At 40.4% G+C, this 15,669-nt stretch overlaps 1 protein-coding gene across 2 annotated transcripts in view; it reads left to right on the top strand.

The window, feature by feature from the left end:
• The window catches only part of tle5 (TLE family member 5, transcriptional modulator), a 51,991-nt gene that overhangs the window by 17,422 nt on the left and 18,900 nt on the right, over positions 1 to 15,669 (top strand). For both annotated transcript variants that reach the window (XM_020607020.1, XM_020607018.1), the window contains exons 2-3: positions 7,004 to 7,092; positions 11,623 to 11,686. In XM_020607020.1, coding sequence (XP_020462676.1) covers positions 7,004 to 7,092; positions 11,623 to 11,686 — 153 coding nt within the window. The remainder of the gene's footprint in view (positions 1 to 7,003; positions 7,093 to 11,622; positions 11,687 to 15,669) is intronic.

Genomic DNA, 15,669 nt, shown 5'->3' with positions numbered 1-15,669 from the left:
AGTTCTGCAGAGTTTGGAGGGAGGCTGAGCTATGCGAAGCCTATGTTTGCAAGGGCACTTCATTTGAAGTGATAAAAGTAGAATAATCCCCTTTAAAGTGTCTTAACGAGGTCAAATCTGTTGGGTTGCATGGGGGAGGTGTGTTTTTGTGCATTGTGGGGATAACGCTGCAGAAATGGGGCTAAGCCTCGGATTGGTTCATGAGAGATAATAATCGAAATCAAATTCCTGGCCCAAACAGGATTAGACTCTCTCCGCACTGTAAAGCCCCTGTCCAGAGCGGCTGAAGACTCAATCCAATTCCTCAGCCCCTCTCTCGCTCCGTCTCTCTCATACACACACATTGCACAGCTAGCATAGCAAGGCTCGTTTGGCCCAGACAGAATTGGCTGCGGTGTGTTTGGATGCAGGCCAGTTAGTCTTGTCCCTCTCTCAGATCATTTGGCACATACGCTTTAGTCTAAACACTAATCTGGGATATTTAGATGGAATTGTTTGGTCAGAGCTATTCTTAGATGGAGGATGTGATCTTGTTTGATGTTGATGTATTAGCAGATGACACCTACACAGTGCAGACATAATTGGCCACTTCAATAGGCTGAATTTTGCATATATTAGAGGAAATGGTCAGAGAAAATGCAATGTTCACATTTTCTGTTGTGCAGTTGTTGAATTTCTTCAGATGTAGTGCAGTAAAGCTTCACATTGAAACACCACTTTCTGTACCTGCTCTCAGCACTTTTCACCAAGGCATCATTTATCTAAACCACATACTGTGCATGTTTCACTCTCACCTAGGCTTTAGTTTACCTCTACAAGTTCCAGTCTTGCCACCAACTCCAGCTGAAAAAGGCTAATGATTATTTTGCTTTCAGCAGAAATACTTTTCCCTTCTTTGCAGTAATTTAGAAAATGTGTTATCATTGACTAATAATGATATGACTATCCTCTGCTGTAAATGGACAGAGGAGGCGGATGGCTCACATGGCATCCTTAGGACTGTTGCTGTGGAGCAAGCAGAGAGGCTGGCATTGAGAAATAGGCCAACTGTTCGTTAGTGTAGATCTGCATTCATTTAGAAGCGGGACTGAGATAACATCGAGTCATTAGTGAGTGATTACAATGCCAAGACTCTATCCCTGCCCCAACACACACACACACACCCACACCCACACCCACACATACATATACCACATGCAAACACACTCTAAATGTGATGTAAACAATCAGGCAGTGCTCCAGGAAATACAATCCCCACACTGCCGCTACCCTCAGGCAGGATTTATACTGAGGAGGATGTTTTCCAGTGTATCCTGCTGTTATTGTGTGTCTGTGTGTGTTATATTTGTGTTTGTACTCTATTGGATGTATGTTCTGTATTCATGTATTGTAGGTGTGTCTAATCATTCCTCTCTCTCTCTCTGTGTGTGTGTGTGTGTGTGTGTATAAATAAAGCTGAGCCTTCCCTGTAATCTCCATCCCCTCCCCATTGCCTTTGTCGACTGATCTATGGAGCAGAAACAGTCTTAGCCTGATTCTTATTTAAAATAGACATTATGGTTCACAGTAGATTTCACATGGATTAGACTAGATGATGAGGCCAGGAGGAGAGAGTGTGTGTGTGTTGGGGGGACAATGAGTGGGCTTTGGGTTGGTGGGTGGGGGATGGGGGTGGGGCAGCAATTTCCTGAAATGATGAATCCCATTTATTCGCTGAAGACTGTCTCAATTGCCTCACCAGCGCACAAAGCTTTTTAATGCTTTAATTACGTCTCAAAGGAGCAGGGCAGAATCAAATTAGAGACTGTCCTACATTTAGGTGCTGTGTGTGCGTGTGTGTGTATACTATGCAAATTTTGCATGTGAGGGAGAGTGTGTGTGTGGGCTCTTGTATCCTTGTATATGATTCATGGCAGTGAAAATTTGTTCCTGATATCCAAGCATCATACATAGAGGCTTATCACAACCTACACACAGATGCACAAACACACAAATCTGCCCCTCTCACACACTTTATTTCTTTTGCTCTAACACATATCTTTCTCTGTTACATTCACACTGTCTACGCTATTCCTCTGTAATACAAACAAAAGCACAACACACACATTAGCCTATCTCTTGCACAAACACATTTTCACTAACACAGTGTGTAGGCATCTTTTTTTTTTTTTGTCACAACAGATGGCATGTGTCACAATATTGTGGCAGTATTTCATTAACATTATGGGCATCCATCTGTTGTGAGCTCTCAGGCCCCCATAGAGCACCTTGTTTTGGTCACTGACAGAGAGATAATAAACGTTGTTAGCTGTAGATATGGTATGGAGCAGGGAGAGACCCACATATTCCTTTTTTGTGGCAACAGTATCGGGGTAGCACAGTGAGACTGTTAATTTCATCAACTAGGATGAAATAGTTGGTGAACTATTTCTTACAGCTAAAACTGTATAAAAAGTAAACCTTGGAAATCAGAACTATCATGAGGTACAATACACTTTTTGTCAATAAATGAGAGCTAAACTATAATATAAAAACAGATGAAAGAAATAATGAAGTAATTGCCATCAACATGCCTCATCTATGGAATCACAAACTGTAGCTTCTGATTAGTAAAAGTTTCCTCTGACACCCAAAAATATTGATTTAGCCGCTTCACCTGTTGCACCATTTTAGTCAAAATGTGAGTGAATCCAGCTTCTCAATCACTGGCTGCTCTGTAAAGCTGAGGAACATGGATGTTGTGTGTGAACAAATAAACGTTTCCGCAAATCTTGTGATAGACGAGAACAATATCTGTAACCATGGTAACTATACATGTGAAAGATGGTGACAACTGTAGCCTCAAAATGCTTAATGTTATTAACAATGCCAAACAAAAAGCTGACAAAAGCCACTGATGAAAACTAAAATTGGCAAAGATCAAATGATCTGTGGTTTTGCCAGATGTTAAAATGAGTACTTTTGTGAGAATTGTCCTTTCATCCAGGATTTAGGCAGTTTTGTAGTAATGCTGGCCCTACACTAGAGCGTAATCCCCCCCCTTCCCGATGATCAGGGGCGTATTACTGGCACGAGGCTAGTTGGAACAGATTATCTGCCCAAATAATCGTGTAGTGTGAGGGGTTTACAGACATCATCTTGATGCTACCGATTGGCTCAGAGTCTCCCTGATTTCAAATCATAATTATAAAGTATTAGGGATGCCCCCTGAAAGTCGACTAGTTGAATCATGAGCCGAGAGTGTCGAGGCTCTTCTAGGCGAACCTTTTGTTTTTATTTTAATGTATTTTATTTTTTGTCGGTGTGCATTACAAGAGTTGACGTTTGTACTTTATTAGAAGTGTTTTCAAACATCATGGTCTACTTTTACAAGAGTAAAGACTCGGAACAGTCATGGCGATGTGGCTGCTTTTGTATATGTGCATCCAGTTTGTTTGTCCACCTTCATTAAAGTGTAACTCGCAGCCATTTATCTTATGGTCCTGCCACATGCATCCATCTGAACAGGACTAGGAAGCTAACAAAAATGCACTGGGAAAATATTTCAGTGAGGAGTTAGGAATAAGAGGATTCATAAATATACATTCTTATATTCTTTAGCAGTGCAAGCTGGCATGCATCAAACATAACAGCATGCACTGTGATTAACTAACAAGAGAACCTAAACATGTTGGTAAACTAGGCTATAACCATGTCTCATAAAATGTCAAAAATATCCTGCAAGAAAATTGTTTCAACAGAAATACAAGTGTGCTGCCTGTCTCCTTCCAACAGATCCATATGGCAGCCTGACATTATAGCTATATTCATCAAGTTAAATATGCCACAATTTAAATCTTGCATCATATGCAGCTGTCTATTATTGATTTTTAAATGCTCAGAAATATGTTCTCTTCACTCTTTTGCATTTGAATACTGATGTTGTGATCTAAAACACAACATCAGACAGGTTCTTTGCATGAAAATCAGGTGTTTCCCACCACCTTCTAGTGTTTTTTCACAATATAAAGTTTAAAACCTGTATGCCTTCAGTGGACACTGTTAGTTTCTGCCTCCACAGTTGGTGATGCCATTTCCTTGTTTGACAACCGTCAAGAAGATGACCACGAGGAAGGACCCTTGGCTGCAATACAACAAACCTTGCCATGTCATAATTTTACAGCCGTTATTGTGACGCTACTACGTTTTACACTGTGGACCAGCCTAGATGTTATACTTTTAGCTATGAGACCAGGCTAAAAATCCTAATATGCTCCTCCTGGCCTTTGTTTAGATTTTATGATCTGGCTTGAAAAAGTTCTTGATCTCTTTTCCCTTATCTTTGTCTTCTATCTGTCTTCTTCTCTGCCTCCTTGTGTATTCCCTGTGGAACAGGATGCCTGACCTGGGGCTGTTGAGAAACTTTGGTATTTTAAATGTTTGCATTCTGTGAGACACAGGGAGGAAATCGGATCTAGGGCAACAACTCTACCCTCCAGCACAAGCAACCTGTAGGCACAGGCGCACACACACACACACACACACACACACACACACACACACACATAATGTTCAGAAATGGTGCCAGTGCAGGAAGCACTGTGAATTGCATGGCTGCCTGTAGCTAAGTGCTTTGTGTTGACTCAGGCTCTGTGTGGCACAGACCCATATAACCACAGTGTTGTTTGTTGGGTTTGGTTCATGCCATACTGGCTGGAGAGATAATGGGAAAGGTTATTCTGCTTTACGGTCAAAGCCTTTGTCTCTGAGCAGTGGCTTGGTCTGTGTGGATTGGGGTGGGGGGAGTTGTGTGGCGGCAGCATGATAATGTCAGCACTTCTCATGACATTTGAAAGCGTAATGGCTGAAGTCACTCTGCCTTTCACTGTTTTTCAGGACTCTGGGGCTTTTTTGAATGCCTACCTAACTGTCTGTTCTTCTCTTCCAACCTTAATGCTTCTGAATTTGTAAAATGTGGTGATAATAGTTAATTATTTCAAATAATGTTCAAACCAATATATCGCACCTTGAGTATTTTCATCCCCAACCTTTAACCGTGTTCGAGCTGAGCACTGCCCCCTGAGCCACAAACGTATGAAACAAGCAGGTTAATTCTTACAACCTGAAGCAGTCCTGTTGTTTAGCATATTCCTTTGCCATGGTTCTGTGACTATGAAGCAGCCTATTTGCGGGTGAAAATGAGGCTGATCAACATGCCGTGGGGGGAACAGGAAACAAAGAAATGGGTCATTCCTAACAGCATCTGGTTAGTTTCCTGTAAGTGCTGCAATCAGATTTCTGTTGTTGTTGTTGTTTTAATGTCTGCTCAATCGAGGTGGGAAAGTATTTGCCCCCCCCCCAACACACACACACACTCACCTGACCCATTATGCAGCCTGCTGAGAAGTAATGAGATTTTGTCCCTATTTGGATTTGTGCTCTACCTTCACAAACAGGCCATCCACCGCTGCCTGGGGAATGTAGTGCGGACGGAATTACAGTAAGGGCTAATGGCAGCATTCAGGCTAGGTGAAAGATTGAGGGTGTAGCTGGCTGTCTGAGCAAGAAAAATATGCAAGGAGAAAATGAGTGAAGAGAAAAATTGAGGAAACACGTTTTCGGAGACATGAGACCAGTCTTTCATCTGAAGCGTTCAATCATCAACTGATTTTTGATAAAGGGCTGTGTCGATCCATAAAAGACTTCCACAAAGGAAGCTGACATATGTAAATTTCTGACCCACTGGAATTGTGATATAGTGAATGATTAAAAAAAGAATCGATCTCTAAACACCTGTTGGGCAAAATTACTGGTGTCATGCATAAAGTACTAACCAACTTGCCAAAAGGAGAGTTTGTTAACAATGCCATCTGTGTGGCATTTAACAAAATCAGTAAGTGACATATATCCGGCTCCGGTGTGAACACCTTTGAGCTCCTAAACTGCCAGGCATGCACAAGTTACCACACGCACACAAAAATAATAGTGCCAGCTGTATGATGGGCAAATAGTGCAATTCCCTCAAAAAGTGCTCAGTTACAATATGCTTCTGCATAAATGTTCAACAAAAGTAAAATGTCTTGGTCTCTCCACTGACCCTTGTTGCTGTTGTTGCTATCCATAGTCAGAGTTCAAATATGAATCAGATCTAGGACCACATATGGAAGTGGTCCATATCCAATCTGAAAAAAAAAATCTGATTTGGTTTGTGAAATGATCAGATGGAGATCAGTTCAGTCACTTGGAGGAAAAAACATTTTGAGCCACTTCCAGTCTGAACGTAGCCAAAGTTTCAACCAATGTCTTTCTGATAATATTTATATATGTGTGTTACTATCCTTATTTAGACTAGCATGATTTATTCTGGATTGGGTAAGAGGTTTCCCACCCAAACTCAACGTTGGAATAACAATGAGGAACATTGAAATAGTACCATACATTGGTAAATGTTTGAGTCGCTCATGTGTCATCAATCAGTTTTTGTTATGGCTCACAACATACACAGTAGACCTGGGTAATGCCTCTTAAGGTTGCTTCGGCATAGTAAAGATGCTGTCGGTGCCAGACCAAGGACAGAGTCTGGGTTATGTTTATAGAAGGTTAAAAGGGGGGAGTGTCGACATCTATTTATGACTAATTGTGTCTCTGTGTGGGTTAGCTTGTGTGCAGGCACATAATTTCACAGCAGCTGAGATATAAAACAGAACCGTGCATACGCAGGGGTTTAAAAATCTGGCAGAAACAATGGGTATGCATGTTTTTCTTTATACATTCACCATTGTAGTTTAGAATCTACACAGCATTTGGCTCCTTGTGAGAGGAAACATGCTTGGAAAGCAATTTCTTAGTAATGCTGCACTTGTTGGACTGTGTCAAATTGAAAAATGCTTGATTTCATGTTCATGTTTTTAATTATTTCTCATGCTCTGTTCCCTTTCTGAGTCTTTCACCCCTCTTCATCTTTCTTAATTCGTTCTCTTTCCACTTGGTTCTTACTCTGCTCTCTTGTTTATCTCTTTGGCAGGCTTCATCACAGCAGCTGAAATTCACAACCTCTGACTCCTGTGACAGAATCAAGGATGAGTTCCAGTTCCTCCAAGCACAGTATCACAGGTGCAAACAGAAACACCTACATGCACACAGACACACATAAACAAAGGAAAACACCAAGAAGAAGCAGTTACATATGGCAGCGTGATAAATACAGTACACAGGAAGTATCCTCTATCTCCAGACAATACACTTGTCATGTAGTGTTTTTCTTTATTGTACACATTTACTGTATGTAACAGTAGCTAAAATTTTAAATGAGCCTGCCATGTCTTGGCTTGAGATAATTTTGATGTGAATATATGGTCTTTATAAGGCTTCTTTCAATTTCCAGTTGTGCTTGGAAACAAGCCCTTTTTATTTTGCAGGTCTGTAAAATTAAAATACTTTTCAAGAAAGTTTCCTGGAACTATACTATTTAGCATTAACTGTAGGTAAAATGGAGGCTGCGTTCAGTTGGTAGACTTACAGTTAAATAATTTCTTTTAAATACAAAACCTGGTCTAACTTTTGCAATAGTGTGGCAAGTAAGCATGCCATTCAGTTTGTGTAAGAAAATAATGTTGCTAATAACAAATTCATGATGAGTAAATACTTACTTTTGTTTAAATGGAGAAGTAATCTCTAACTGTTTTTAAAAATCAGCAGTTGCTTTTCAATTCATTACAATTCAAGTCTAAAATGACAGTCTCAGGACTGAGCCTGTAAAACAGACTTTGCAAAACAATGTAGCATGAAGTTGAGCGATACCTCTGTAGTTGACTACGATAAAATGAAAATGTCTACTTTTTTGCACTATTCCTCAGCTCTGCTTATACTGTACACTGCACACTGAGAAATCATCCCTTATTGCCTCATAGCTAAATCAATCTAATTTACCCTTAGCTGTTGCTCTCCCTTTATCGCTTAAGTACTGCTACAGTGCCAGAAGTCTGAGGAACTTCCAAAGTGTCTGGTCCAACCATAGCGGATCAGTTTGATAGCAGTAGCAAGCGCGGGGACACCCCAGGGTCTGGATCTCAGCAAAAGATCCTCTCCTCGTAAGGACTGACTCTTTGAAGCCTCCCTTCCTTCCTAAAGAGGCTAGTTTGTTCCTCGCTACCTGTTACCCCAGAACCTTCCAGAGGCTTGCCTGTGCTGGTTACAGAGAACAGGCAAAAGCAGATGAAAGCCTGGCATACAGTGTGCAAAATCCCTGCTCTGGTCCGATCACTATTGTTTGTGGAGGATTCTGAAGCAGCATTAACATCCTGCTCATCTTTTTTCCTTGCCTTTGGTGTTTGTAATTCCCACAACGGTGAGCAGCACCGTTTAGCCCTCTTCAGAGAGCCAGGGCGCAGTTGAAAGAATACCTTTTTTGTCTGAGTATACAGAACATGCATACAGTTCCTATTGACTCAGAAGTGGGGTTGGGATGGGGTAGGGGCCTTGGGAACCACAGACAAGGCTTTGTAGCACTCTGCTGCTGCACTGTGCTTGTCTGGTGCTGAAGCCTTAAAAGGCAAATGTACCACAGGCGTTCCCTGGGGGTATAGTAGCATGCATTGTAGCTGTCGCTTCCTCTTTCCACCCCCTCCTGTTCCCCCACCTCTTCTCCCCTCCCCTCATTCACATGCATAAATAGATCAGGGAATACATAAACCAAAATAAAGATGACAGCGGGAGCGATTTAGAGACGAAAGAATCGGCAATAAAACTCCATCAAAGTGTCGTTTGAGAGCAGCCGTGCAGGCCCAGGGGCTTTTGAGCACCAATCAGAGGAGGCACAAAGTCAATCCCAGGTAGGCTGGCAGCGGGAGGTCTGTCGTCATGACAACCCACCACACAGCCTACGCATGTACACAGGGATAGCAAGAAGGATTTTATGTAGGAGAGAAGGGGAGCATTTTGGAATAAGTGAAGGCTCATACATGCACACAGGAGTAGGTGCTAGAATAAAAGTGCCCCTCATCACTCCAAAAAAAGCACACCCCATTCTCTCATTCCCTCATGAGAGTGATTAGGTTGGGCATCTGTTGCATACAGTGACATGATCAAACATGATACTCTGACCTGTAAAGAGGAAGGTTTTTTACACACTGCAGGACTTCATCCACACTGCAACAAGCTGTCGGCAGCTGCACGTCCTTGGGTTCCTGGCAGCATTTGGTGACAACTCTTACCTTGCATCATTGAAAGCTTATTCATATCTAGATGTCGACAAGTTGTCTGTTGAGTAAAGAATTTGCCTTCAGATGCTAGCCAACAGTGACTAAGTGAACTAAGAGGAAAAATCAGTTAGCATTAGCTGTGATAGCTTGAGGACCCAATTTTTCTTAACAAGTATATTGAAATTGTAGTGTACAACCTTTTTATAAAAACTAAACATTAAAATGCTTTTATCAACTAACACTAGATTTAAATGTTTAGGTTTTGTTTGATTAAAATTAGACTAACGTCCAGTTTTAGTCAACTACAAATAAAAAGGATGAGGTTGACTAAACAATAGAGGTGTAAGAAAATATTGATCCACTTGAGTATCATGATATTACATTTTGTGATACTGTATTGAATCTCAAAAGCACAGTATCTGTAATTAATAGTTCATATTCCAAGTAGTGCTATGTTTTTGGATGAGACAAATGCAAATGCAGATCCCTGTTCCGATTGCATAAAAAAGTTAAAATCAGTAAAAAAAATAAAGTTATACATATGGTGACGTGTTGCTTATTTTGTGACAGTTTTTCAAAATTGTAATATATTGTTTACATTATCACAATAAATCGAATGATAACCCCTGTAATGTGATACGTATTGTATCACCAGATTCTTGCCAATACACAGCCCTATTAACTATGATTAAACCTATCATGCACTGTGGATCTCAGGACGCAGATTAAATCTAAAATAGCTGACACAAATAAACACTTGTGTTAGGCTGTACATAAATTTGGTCCTGATTTTCAGTCTTCACTCTTTTCATAATTGGGGTTTCCACGTTCATAAGAGATTCCTTCAGATCAACTAAATTGTCCCTTAATGTGAATGTGCTTTTTTTATGTCTCTGCACTGGTGATAGCCACAACCAAAAGCTCTATGTTTTTGGTTTGTCCACCCACCCCTTCCACTGTACATCTGTACAGCCCATTCTTGTGAATGCGATATCTCAAGATCACCTTAAGAGATTTTCTTCAAATTTGGCACAGATCTCCACATGGACTCAGGATTGAACTGAGATTTTGGTAGCCAAAGATCAAAGGTCAAGGTCAGTGACTTCACGTCTGTCCATTCTTGTGAATTTGACTGGTTGGTGGAGGCAAACATTCACAAAGTTATCATTCTTTGTGTTATAGCAGTGGACTGGCAACCTCAAGGGTGTTTCTCTGCCTTTTCCCATTGCATGCTGCATTAGTTTCCAGTTCACAAAGTATATCCATTGTGAAACTATAAGAATTGCTAAGGTAAAGTAAAAACTGAAAATGTTTCGTCATGTCAAAAAAAAAAACCCAACAACAATAATTGACAAATATAAGCACAAACATGAACTCAAGCTGGAACTGTTTTTTAAACATCAAATAGATATGCATAGTTCAGTGTCATAATTAATAATAATAATTCATTAATAATTTGTGTCATTAACAAAACTGGAGCTCAGACTGGGATGAACATGCAACCAAAACTGAAGTAAGCTCCAGCCAACGCTGCTGCTGCTGTGGTAATTATAGAAGAAGCTTAATACTGTGTGTCTGAGTAAGCTCACTTTATTGGCTATGTGTAACACTGTTTTTAGTCAGCCAGTGAAGATGAGCAGCGATGAAGATTCAGCCAGTGCTTGTTATAATCGAGCTGTTATTCCTGCAGACAGTTGAGAAGAACATCCCAGCATAAATATACATGCACCTACACAACAGCTTTCAGACTTGTACTAAATCTGAACCTGTGCATATCTGTGTTTGTCTTATCCAGCCCTCACATGAGATGATGCCGTCTGAAACTGGCACATCATAACTGGCTGCTTCGATCCAAGGCTTTTTCTTTTCTTCTTCTAAACTGCTGTCTTTTTCATTTGATGATCGGCTGACTTGTTGACGCGTCCTCCTTTGTCCTGTCACCTTGCGTGACATCAGAGCTGACATGATTACAGCTAATGGCTGTCACAGGGACTGGGTCACAGGAAGTGCTATATTTAGACTTTTTACTCCACTGCATCTTCTCTGATTTAGAAAGCAGGCATTTTGTCTAGACACATCTCTGAAGTTCAGAATGAGTTTGACCTCCTCCTGTCAATCGATGCCTTGTCGAACCTGGTGACAAGGCTGCCGCAGGCTAGTAAAGGTCAGGATAATAATGGTGGTAATGATGATGATGATGGAGGTGGTGATGATGATGATAAAGATGGTAATGGTAGCTGAGATGATGACAGTGGAAGTGGTGCTGATGACGATGAAGGTGGATGCAGTGATGAGGGTTGAAGTGATGATGAAAGTGCTGTTGGGGAAATCAGAGGTAATGATGATGAAGGGGAGAAGAAGTCACCTGGTGTCAGCACTTTAGAAGGAAGATTGTCAACTAACGGTCTGACTCTATGCTCCTCTCCTCACCCTCTCTCTCCAGTTTGAAGCTTGAATGTGACAAGTTGGCCAGTGAGAAGTCAGAGATGCAGCGCCATTATATCATGGTGAGTGAAGCCTTGTGTATGTGTGTATTGTTGTGCACCAAAAATTATGGGTTGTGTATTTTTAAATGACTTTTTTTCACAATATATTTTGTCATTGTAATATTTGATTCTAATGTAGCCTGTAAGTTGTTGCAAATGCAGCACTGCCTGTGTTTATATGCAAAGAAATTCTATTATGTGTTCACCCCCTCTGAAAATAAGTTTGTTCACCAACTTCCTTTTGCAGTTCACTTGTTCTCCCATGTGTCTTTTCAAAATTTCTACCTTAAAAGGTAATTCTAGTTTATTACAGATTACATTATTTTCATTGGCTTGACCATCTATGTAGAAAAGCTGTGCTCACAAAGACACTCGCTGTGATCTGGCAGTGCAGCACCGCCATGAACCACAAGTCAGACTGGGGAAGAAATACCAGCACTTACATGTTTTAAACATATCCAAAGGGTTAACCAATAGGAGTTTGGATTGCACAGTTCATTTTGAAGTCTTTGAATTCAAATTGAACTGTTCAGTTTGAATTCTGTTTTCTAGCTCTTGCCTTAGTTCACTCAAATTTTTAGTTCACTGAATTGCAATAAAAATCATATATGGCAGTTCAACTACTTGGTCTTATTGCTGTCTGACTGGAAAAAAAATCAGAGAGAGGAGTCTACAACTATGCAGCTTTTTCATTTGAAAAAGTTTGTTAGAATATAAAAGTATGTGACAGTCTTCAGCCTCTAGAGGAATGATGAAATGAAAGTGTACTTTTCTGACAACCACCACCTGGAACATCTCAGGTTTTTGTGGAATCAGACAATCTCTGTGCTCTGCTGTGCTCTTACTAATGCTCTGCCTCCAGCAGTGTGCTGCAAGTAGCAGGGAAACCTATTGGCATCCATAATGTTGAATGGGGCCCAGTTTATAATATTAATTTATTTATTCAACTTTGACCTGCTGTAGTTGTGTGCATACAGTCTCGTTCAGTGAGGGTTAACTGCTGAGTTTGTATGCACACACTCTTGGTTTTACCCACATAATGTTTATAAAGATGGATGTTGTGGCAGCTCCCAGAAGTGAAGCCACCACAAGTAAACCACCCCCTGTTGTCTGGTTGTAGTATATATCGTAAACTCCGCCCCCTCCACGTTAGTGGATGGAACTTGAGGCAAACCAAAAATTCAAAGTACAAATCAAATAAATCACCTTTTCCCTGTGGTGATTTCTGTTATTTTAGGCAGGTACTATCACACTAATTTGTGTACCGGTGCTCATTTTTCTGATATTTGCTTTACAAAAATTATTTGTTTATATAAAATTGGGAGTATTCTGGATGACTTGGCAGCTTTGATTGGTGGCCTGATACATCGGCTCCATCTCTGGCTGCTATTGTGCATATTCTGGTTCAAAAATGTGTCACAAAAGCAAGATGCCTGTCCCTGTATTTGCAGTATTTTGGCTTTACCTTTTATTGGCATTAACTGGTAACATGTCATTCATTTTTATATACGGTGGTTGTACCAGCAAATAAAGATGGATAATATGGCTAAACTGCGGCCTTGTTAACTACCGGTCTAATTATTTGACATCTGGTTTTTGCTGTTCTGTTAGACTAGTTTTTAGTAACGTCACTGTACTTTGGGATCTAAATTTTTAACTTGCTTAGGACAATAGTATCACAACAGCTACAAATGTAAGACCCTATAGCTAAAATAAATGGCAGTTATCTTTGACTATTCACTTCCTTCTCTCCCCAACCCCCTTCATTTCCTCTTCCCCCATGTTTCTCTGCCTCTCTCCACATACTCTTTCATCCACACACACACAGATGTGCTTGCCCGCTCTCTGCTCCACCTCGGGGCTAATCTCATTGTCGCTGGCCGTGGCTGTGTAGCCGTCTGATGTTTTGCCTCTAATTGATCCTCTGACTGGCTTTAATCTCATCTAATCTGTGCCGCTGCACTGCTCTCTACACCACCAGCCAGGCAGCAGAGACACACACTTCTTCTGTGTGTGTGTGTGTGTGTGTGTGTTTCAGCTAGGCATGAACATATACATTGTCAGACACACAGACTCAGGCATTGTCAGTCTGATAGCAGTGGAGCATACAAATAAACACACACATGCTGACACGAGCACAATCATGCAAATGGATGTAATGAAAACATGATGGCACAAATATCTGAATTTAAAAATTGTCTAAAGCTGCGTTGTTTTTATTTAGTATGTTTAATTACTGCAAATTATCCAGATCAAGTTAAAAGTTGAATTAAACATTTATGTGGTTTGCAAAGGCCCAGCTTCCCCAATTACCCAAGTTTACAGGATTTCTTTAATGGTTGAGTAAATGTCCGGCAGGATGCTTGGTAGCTTACAGGCTGATATTATCACCACAAAGTATTAATGTAAAACTGAGAGTTTTCATTAGTTTGGTGTTAGTCAGTTTGTAGTGCACTGTGCAGTGAAACTGTTTTGTTTTTACCCCAAAGTGTTTTTTTTCCTAACTGCTACCCTTAGTATGTCTTTATTTTGAAGAATACTGCAGTTCACTCTTTATGTTAAAACACTGAAAGAACCCAGACAAAGCCGTTTACATGTAAAGACTATTAAGAGGGTTAATGGAAAGTTCTGCTCTGTCAGTCTGTTTTTTTCTGCTGTGTGCAGGATTTAACCCTTTAAATATTGTAGCGCCACCTCATCAAGCAGGCATTATAAACGTAAACTTTCACATTCCCGGAAATGACTAAATATGTCTACCAGTAATGAAAAAGACAGTATTATACAGCTTTTTCATCTACTCTTCGGCAAACATGGCACAGAAACCATAAGAAAAAGTATTATCCCTGTTGTATATGGTGACTTGTTGACCTATTGTGTAGGTGACAAAGGCTGTCACTTCTGTTTGAGTTGGGTGGAGGGGGTATGAAATATTCAATCAGCAATGATCTGACCCAAATGAAAATTCACTGTGTTTAAGTATGTGCCACATTCCTAAACTGCAAATAACTTTGATCTCTTACATGTCCACTGAACTGATGAATTGTTCCTTTAAGTTGGGCACACACTTAACAACAGGTTAAAACTTAAGACTGAGCACACTTAACAGCTGTTTCTACCAACTTGCGCAGATTTTTAGTCCTTGATAGTCGGGAATCGGCACACACCTAACAACTGAGAATTGCTGTGGACAACACGCTTAACTTGAGTAAAGACAGGAAGGTCTGGCAGTAGACATACCGGTAAGCCCTGCAAAATCTTGTGTTGACTTGTACCAAAAAAAAACATGGGCAGCAGTTAGCAGTTGGCGCTGTTTATATGTAGTGCAATTTGCGCTGAGAAGACCAAAAAAAGAGGACAAAGTCACAGAGTTTGGGTGAGATCATGGATGGAGTAGTGTGAACAACCCAGACTGTATACCCCACAAAATTAACTGGAGTGCAAAACATAGCAAACATACAGTTGGTGACACTTTCCATCAGTGGCGTGTCCATGTCAGCTCGATCTGATTGGCTATTGCTGGTTTCTGCTAAATATTCCGTCGCTCTTCCTGAAATTGAAATTGTAAATATCAAAGATTTACAATTTGAAATCAAATAAATTCTGAACCAGTTGTGAGCATTAAAATTGTCTATAAACCCCTCACACTACAGGATCATTTGGGTAGATTATCAGTTCCAACCAACACACAAGTCAGGAACACACCTCGTGATGTGGAGAAACATTTTCGAAGAATAACAGAGCTACAACAATTGAATTAATTGATTAGTCGATCACCATAAAATGTATCTGAATCTGTTTTGATAATAGATTCATCATTTTAATCAAGTCTTAGGCCACAATTCCAAACATTTCTCTTCAAATATGAGCATTTGCTGCTTGTCTTTTTCATATCTGATAAAAAAGTGCAATCAGTCAGTCGAGTGCAACTGTCTACAGCATAGTTACCACAGCAACAAATCTGAAGTCACCTGTCAGATTGTTGAATGAAGTAAATGGCATCAGTA

Source organism: Monopterus albus, unplaced genomic scaffold (genome assembly GCF_001952655.1).
Source record: "Monopterus albus unplaced genomic scaffold, M_albus_1.0 scaffold83.1, whole genome shotgun sequence".
Classification (NCBI taxonomy): Eukaryota; Metazoa; Chordata; class Actinopteri; order Synbranchiformes; family Synbranchidae; genus Monopterus; species Monopterus albus.
Note: the sequence above shows the minus strand (reverse complement) of the source record. Positions and strands in the feature narration are given on the sequence as shown.